Below are 7096 nucleotides of genomic sequence, written 5' to 3' on the forward strand. Positions count from 1 at the left end.
GGGGCTCATCCCACCCCCCCTGTGCTTTTTGCTTCCTCGGGAGGAGCACTGCTGTGACACGTGCTGTGACCTTCAGCACCAAACATCCAGCACTCACTCGTGTAAGGAGGCGTACAGATGGGAAATAAACGTTTACCCCGAGTGCTTGCAGTGTCTGATTGCTGGGGTGTGCTTTGGGAAGAGCTGCAGCAGAAAGGGCACTGCTGTTCCCTGTGGGTTTTTCACTCACAGAGCTCCAAATATCAGCAAAGGCGATGGGGAGGGGCAGTGCTCGACTGGGAGGAGATGCTGTTCTCCTGGAGAACATGATCAGAAGCGTGCCCGTGGTGGTGTCTGAGCAGCCACATCTGTGTGTGTGCTTTGGTCACCAGGCAGGCAGCTCACACTGATCTGTTCCTGCTCCCAGCCCCACTGCCGCGTGCTGCAGCACAGCCTGCAAAGCCAGAGAGCCTGGTGGCAATGCCCCGCTGTCCACAGGATGGTGCCAGCCACCCACGAGCAACACCCGCTGCTAAACTCACCAGTGTCTGAAAGACATCAGCTGTGAGAAGTGCTGCCTGACACAGTGCTGATCTCAGGGCTTTCATTAAAGCACCAGAGCCGTGTTCCAGCTTGGCCAGCAATGAGCACACTTCCAGCAGGACCTCGACCACAGTGCTCACTCAGGAGAAACTGATTCACAGTGTGCTCGTTGCTCTTCTGTTTAAACTGAAGACCAGAAATCTATGCAGATGGGGGAGGGATGGGAAAAGACTTTAATGAAGCCCTCATCTGTCCAGATGTGCACTGTCAGCAGCTCTCACCCTGCAAGCACAGAGAGCAGCCCCACAGCTCACAGAGCTCACATGAATCACCTCCCAAGTCCCTCCTGCTCCTTTTTCGAGCCAATTTCTCAGTGTCTGGAGTCCATTTCTGGAGCTGCTTTGTTTGCTGTCTGCTCACAGCTCATCCACTCTGCTGCTCCACAGACATTCCCTGCTTTGTCCCCCCTGGGATTGTTTGCACTGCTGTCTGTGTACAGGCTCCCAAGTTCCCTACTTCATTTCCTCATGCTCCTGTGAGGGATCCGAGGTTGGGCCAGGAATCAGCACCGTCTGAAACAGCAAGGGTAAAAATCAGCACGACACCCAGCACCTCCAAACGGAACAAAAGCACGAGGAAGGGTGAGCAGGGGGGGGGTCCTGGCACAGGAGCACAGCCTGGTTTTGGTGCCAAAGGGACACAGAGCAGCCCACTCGTGGCTTTACCTTAACAATGGGGTCCTTTGGTGGAGCCCACGCGGGGACGATCTTGCCGTGCATCCTCCAGGCTCCGTACGGATTGACCAAGTACCTCTCGAACACAACGTATTCCAGAACATCCTTGGGCACCTGCTCCCCACCGTACATCAGCCGCCCAAAGCGGTCGTAGATGGCCAGAGTCTGCAGAGCAAGCAGAAACACTGAGCTGGAGTCAGCTGGGAGATGTGTGGTGGGTGGGGGACACGAGGGGACGTACCTGCCTGGTGTGCATCCGCACCGTCACCTGCCCGTACAGGTTGCCTGGGTTCACAATGGTGGTGCATCGAATGTGAACCACTCGTGGGGGCTCCAGAGACTCCACGAAACTCCACCGGATGGTTTTGTATCTGTTGCCACGGACCATGTCCTGCAAAGAGAGCAAAAGTCAGCACCGACTCCCAGAGGATGTGAACTGAACCTGCTATAAACAGGTACTGAATGAACACTGCTGCTCAGATTTCAGCTCTGCCTTCCCACGTTGCCTGTACTGCATTTGGGTGAGAAAAGGAGATAATTTCTCACCCCTTCCACAGTCTTTAAAGTTCTCTGAAGCTGATCAAGGAAGTGTAACATGCAGATAAAAGCTTACCGGGTAGCAGCGCTCTGTTACCAGGGAGTGAAGTTTCTGCTTGTTAAAACTGCAAAGTGAAACACACCCAGTTACTCAAACACACGCATTGTGAAGAGGCTTACTCACAAATTCCTGCTTCTCCACAACACTCACAACCCCGATGGCAAAGCAGAAAAAGGGAGATTTGCAGCTATGAGCTCAGCACAAAGTCAGAATGCAAGCTGGTTGAAAGGCTTGAGGGGAAGCCATGAGGACAACCCTTGGAAGCCAGCTCTGCTCTACAGGTTTTACTGATGTTTGGAGCTGTAACCAAGAACAACACAGTTTTGAAACATGTTCTGTTGCTAAAAAGTGGAGCAAGTCCGTGGAGTGTCATCTCATGTCCAAACCGTGACCAACCCTGTGGCCCAAACCTCCAATGCTACCTCCTCTTCACAGAGAGGAAGGCAGCAAAAGGTAAAGTGCTTGTTGCAGATGAGGTACAAGGATTAGAAAGACAAGAAAACTGGAGTGTGTAAGCAAGGAGAAGCAAGCCCTACGCAACCCTCACAGTCAGAACGGGTCTTACTTTGTCAGGCTGTTGTGAGCTTCAATAAATATCTCCTGTGCCATCTCTGGGAAAGTTTTAGTGCTGAAATTTGGATCGTGATCCTTCACCTTCCGCAGACTGAAAAGACAAGAAAAAGCTCTGAGCAAATGAAAAATGCCTCCCCCGCATTTGGATGATGACAGCTGTGCTATCCAGTTCTAGAGCTAAACTGAGCACTGCAGACTAACTGAAAAAGAGGTACGTACGCTAGCTGAGAGGCAGCAGTCTGCTTCAGCTTCTCCATTCTTTGCTTCAGACCTTCTTTGGACAGGGAAGTCAAGCGGGCATCACCCTCAGGAGGGACATAAGGGTCTATAATATTGGCTGCATGAGAGAAGGGAGATCAGGAGGGGAATCAGGGAGACAGAGAGGCAGCACCTCAGCTGCTGGGGGCTGGAGAAGCAGGATTCCACCCTGAAAGGGATTGCAGGATGAAATAAGAGCACTGGGAGGAATGACAGGGGCACCTCTCACTGCTGACAAGCTGTGTTATGCTGCCTGTAGCAGCGTAGCTCCTCTTCCGTGCAGCCCTGAGGTACAAGGATAAGAAAATCAGCAGCAGGGAGCACAGCCTCCCATGTTATTCCTGCTCCCTGAGTACAAAGGGGCCGACAGGAGGCAAAGGGCTGAGAGCACCAGAGCAGCTGCAATCACTGCCCTGGCACAGATCAAATCATCCAGTTTGCTGCAGACAGACACTGTCAGTGCAGCCACAGTACTTCCACTCCACCTTAGTTGTGCCCCTTAGAAGAGACCAAACGAAGTGCCACCTGTGCAGGCCAAGTAGAAGCTTCGTTCCATGCGATCCTCGGGAAGCACCCTGCCCAAAGCCTGGAGCCTCTTCTCCTTCTCTTCAGGGGGCAGTTCCCGGGCCCACTCAGGGACAAAAAGTCTCCGCTTCGTCCTCACAGGGACAACAAGACAGGCTGGAAGGGCCCCGGGGGGACGCAGCAGCGATTCCACAGCCTAAAGAAGAGAAACAACACAGCTACGAGCTGAGCCCAACAGGCAACAGACAACACCAGCACTGTGAGAGATTCCCCTTCACACCTCCGGAGCACAGAAACGCCATCACCACCTCACACAGAACCGGGCTGGGAGAGAAAACCCACAGCCAAGGGAATTGGGGGGGGGGGGGAAAGGGAGAAGGGGGGGTGGGGGGGAGGGAAAAGCGGAGCAGTGGAAGGGGGGAAAAGGAAGGTGACCAGGCCCAGCCGCCCTGTCCATGCCTGAACCCCCAGACACTGCCACTCCTCCGCTCCGCCCGCTCGGCCCCACAGCTCCGCGGGGCTCCCCACACCGCTCCCTGCACGACTCCTTCCCCCCCCGCCTCGTTTGCGGCCCGCGCACCCCGCGGCCCAACCGGCGCAGCCCCGCCGCCATGGCGGCCGCCATCTTCTCGCCGCAAAGCCCGCCGGGAAAGGGGGCGGGGCTTCAGGGGAGCGGCGCGCGAAAGGGGGCGGGGCCAACGAGAACCCGCGCGGCGCCGGAGAGTGGAAAATTCCATCGGGCGCGGGGGGAGGCCCCGCCCCACGGCCCCGCGTGGCACGGGGGGGATTTCCCCGACCCCACCGCGTGATGCAGTGGTGGGGCTGCAACCCCCAGCCCCGTTTTCATGTGCGTTCTGCGGGAGCCCCTCGTGCACCGTGGAAAGGGTGCGGGCTCCTCCCATGCAACGGCCCTCTGTGCCCCCCACGCTGAACCCACCCACCCCCCCCTCCGTGCCCCTCTTGCAGCTGCGGGGACCCCCGGCAGCTCAGCTTGGTTCAGCTGAGCTCAGCTCGGCTCGGCTCGGCTCAGCTCGCTCCCATCTCCTGGCCGTGCTCCCGGGGACTGTTGATCTTGGCCAGGAAGAAGCGTTGCTCCATCGGACAGCTGGTTAATGTGTAGTGACGGCTCTTCTGTGCTCGAGACCGTTGATCCCAGCCCATGCTGCTATCGGGCCTGCCAACCCCCCCCACCCCCCCCCCCCCCGCACACCGTTCATGCAGCAGCTGGGGGGAGCAGAGCACAGGCACACGCTGCATTCTGCTCCAGCAATGCTGGTGGTGCCCCTGGAGATGATAACTGACAGTGGCCCCAGCCAGCGTGTGACCCCCACCTTTGCAACTCTGCTCCATTTCTCCTTACCGCCCCAACGCAGGGTTTGGAGGGATGGGAGTGCTGGAAAAAGCAGAGCACGCTCAGCACGCAGGGCTGTGCTGCTTCCAGCTCTTCCACGCAGGGTTTGGCCGCATTTAGCTCTGTCCCTGCATTACAGAGGTGCTTGTGCAACCCGCCCCAGGTACTTGGCCAACGGGAGGACAACGGCCGGCCCGGCACGCACTGCCACGGCACGGCACGGCACGGCACGGTGCAGTGCGGTGGTGTGGACGCCCAGCCCTCCCTGCTCCTGCTGCCCCACAGCTCCCACCGCCGTCCTCTGCTCCCAAATGCCACAGATTCCTGCCCTAAGCCACAGCCGGACCTGCGAGGCAGGATTAGCCGGTGCCCTCCGGCTGCTCCCGCTCTTGGCAGGGATGGCAGAAACTCAGGCAAAAAAAGGGAGAAAGGAAAAGCCTCTGTGGCATCTTTCTGTTGGGTTTTCCCCTTATCCCTCGTTTTCCCAATTACAACGATGCGCAGGCAGCACTCAGTGCAGACCTGGGGCTCACCACAGAGCCCGGCTGTCTGCCCATGCTGCTGCTAGCACAGGACCCAGTTTGCTCAGGACACAGCAGAGGCTTCGCCAGGTTTCTCTCCCCCTTTTCCCCGTTCTTTCTCTCGTGCTGCTTGCTGACAGCAGCATCTGTCACAGAACAATGCAGCGGTGTGGGCCAGCCGCCGCCGCAGGGAGCACGGCACTGAGCCACCCGCACGCAGCCTGGGCTGGCAATCAGAGCTTGGCCCTCTCCCCCGTGCTGTGCCCGAGGGATGTGGCACCAAGAGCACATCCATCCCTCCAGCCTGCATCCACACATCTCGCAGGCCTGGAGGAGCCAGGAGCCCGCAGCATATCCCCGAGCTGCTCCCTGCCGTCCTCCTCCTGCTCCTCAGGGCACCAGAGCACAGTGCAGCTCTGCAGAGCCCTGGATGGTCCCCCGCTGCCCATCATCTGCTCAGTCCTCATAATGATGCACTGAGATCCGTCTGTACTTTCTCCATGCCCCAGTTGGTGCTGCACGCTCCTCCCCGCCCTCAGCTCATCCCTGCTTCCCCTTTGCCTAGAGCTGGCTTACATTTGAAACAGAGAGATGTCACAGCAAAAATAAATCTTTGGGTTTTGGGGCATTTTCATGGCTTCCAGAGGCAGAAGGCGATTATTGGCCCCATGGAATAGCTCCGGGGCCGAACCAGCTCAGCGCAGGGCAGGGCCAGGGCTGCTGGAATCCCATTTTTCGCCCTTTTCTTTCCCATATAAAGGCTTTATGAAGGATTTTTAAACTTCCTGCTGGTGTTTGTCACGAAAGCAGAGGCCGTCCAGCAGCACCCACTTGGGACGTTTATTGCGCTGTAAATACCGCGCGCTGTATTGCACATGGAGCTTTTGGAGGCGGATTCTTCGCATAGCGTCTTCCACAAGGCCCGGCCGTGCCCGAGGACCTGGGCTTGGTGTTTTGCAGCTGGTCCCAGTGGGGCTGAGATGGGTGGGAGCGGTGTTGCACTGCTTTATCTGGGTCCCTGAGCTCACAGATACCAGAGCTGAAGGCACTGTCCCTCTGCTCTCCGTGCTGAGGCTGAACCATGAGTGCTGTGCTCCGTTTTGGGCTATAAGAAAGGCATCGAGGAGTGCATTTGCAGAAGGGCAAAGGAGCTGAGACTGGGTCCAGAGCACTGCAGCAATGTGGGGATGGGCTGAAGGAGCTGGGGTGGGTCAGCCTGGAGTGGAGGAGCTGCAGGGGAGGCCTTATCCCACCCCACCAGCCCTGATAGCAGCTCGCAGCGACGCGGGTTGCTCTCAGCTCCAGGTGTCAGAAGACAGCCTCACACTGCACCAGGGAGGCTCAGCTTTGGGCGTTAGGAAGTTTCTCTTCCAAACAGCAGTCAGGCATGGGTGCAGGGGGGGGTCAGTGCCCCAGGAGGTGCTCCAGCACCATAGGGATGTGGTGCTTCCATCTGTGGGGTTCGGCCCCACACAGCACAGCGGCTGAGGAGCACTGAGCTGCAGTGACAGTGGCACAGAGCAGCATGGGGCCTTACAGAATCATAGGATCCCTCAGGTTGGAAAAGACTTCAAAGGTCATCGAGTCCAACCACGACCGAACCATTCTGCCCTCACTCTAATGACCCTCTGCTACATCACAGCCCTGAGCACCACATCCAAATGGATTTAAACTCATCCAGGGATGGTGACTGCACCACGTCCCTGTGGAGCCCATTCCAGCGCTTAACGACCCTTTCTGTACAGAAGTGTTTCCTGATATCCAACCTAAATTCACCCTGCTGCAACTTGAGGCCATTTCCCCTCATCCTGTCACTGTCACCAATGAGCAGAGCCCAACCCCGCTGTCCCTGTGAGCACCTTTCAGATACTGGAAGAGAGCAATGAGGTCTCTCCTCCCTCAGCCCCCTCTTCCCCAGACCAAGCAGCCCCAGCTCCTTCAGTCCCTCCTTGTAGGGCACGCTCTCCGAGCCCTTCACTGCCTTGCTGCCCTTCTTTGGACCTGCTGCAGCATC

General features: G+C 57.6%; 1 protein-coding gene across 1 annotated transcript; it reads right to left on the bottom strand.

Annotated features, from left to right (window-relative positions):
* Positions 1-765: 765 nt before the first annotated feature.
* Positions 766-3872, bottom strand: MRPL45 (mitochondrial ribosomal protein L45). The gene is made up of 8 exons (XM_065749959.1): positions 3791-3872; positions 3211-3406; positions 2647-2764; positions 2420-2518; positions 1870-1918; positions 1498-1647; positions 1248-1421; positions 766-1094 (listed from the first exon to the last, which is right to left on the bottom strand). Exons 1-8 carry the CDS (start codon positions 3833-3835, stop codon positions 1035-1037), a joined length of 891 nt encoding a protein of 296 aa, XP_065606031.1. The 5' UTR covers positions 3836-3872; the 3' UTR covers positions 766-1034.
* Between the last annotated feature and the right edge of the window lie 3224 nt (positions 3873-7096).

The sequence above is a fragment of the Cyrtonyx montezumae genome, unplaced genomic scaffold, assembly GCF_038088225.1.
Source record: "Cyrtonyx montezumae isolate F1298 unplaced genomic scaffold, pur_monq_1.0 scaffold_61, whole genome shotgun sequence".
Lineage (NCBI taxonomy): Eukaryota > Metazoa > Chordata > Aves > Galliformes > Odontophoridae > Cyrtonyx > Cyrtonyx montezumae.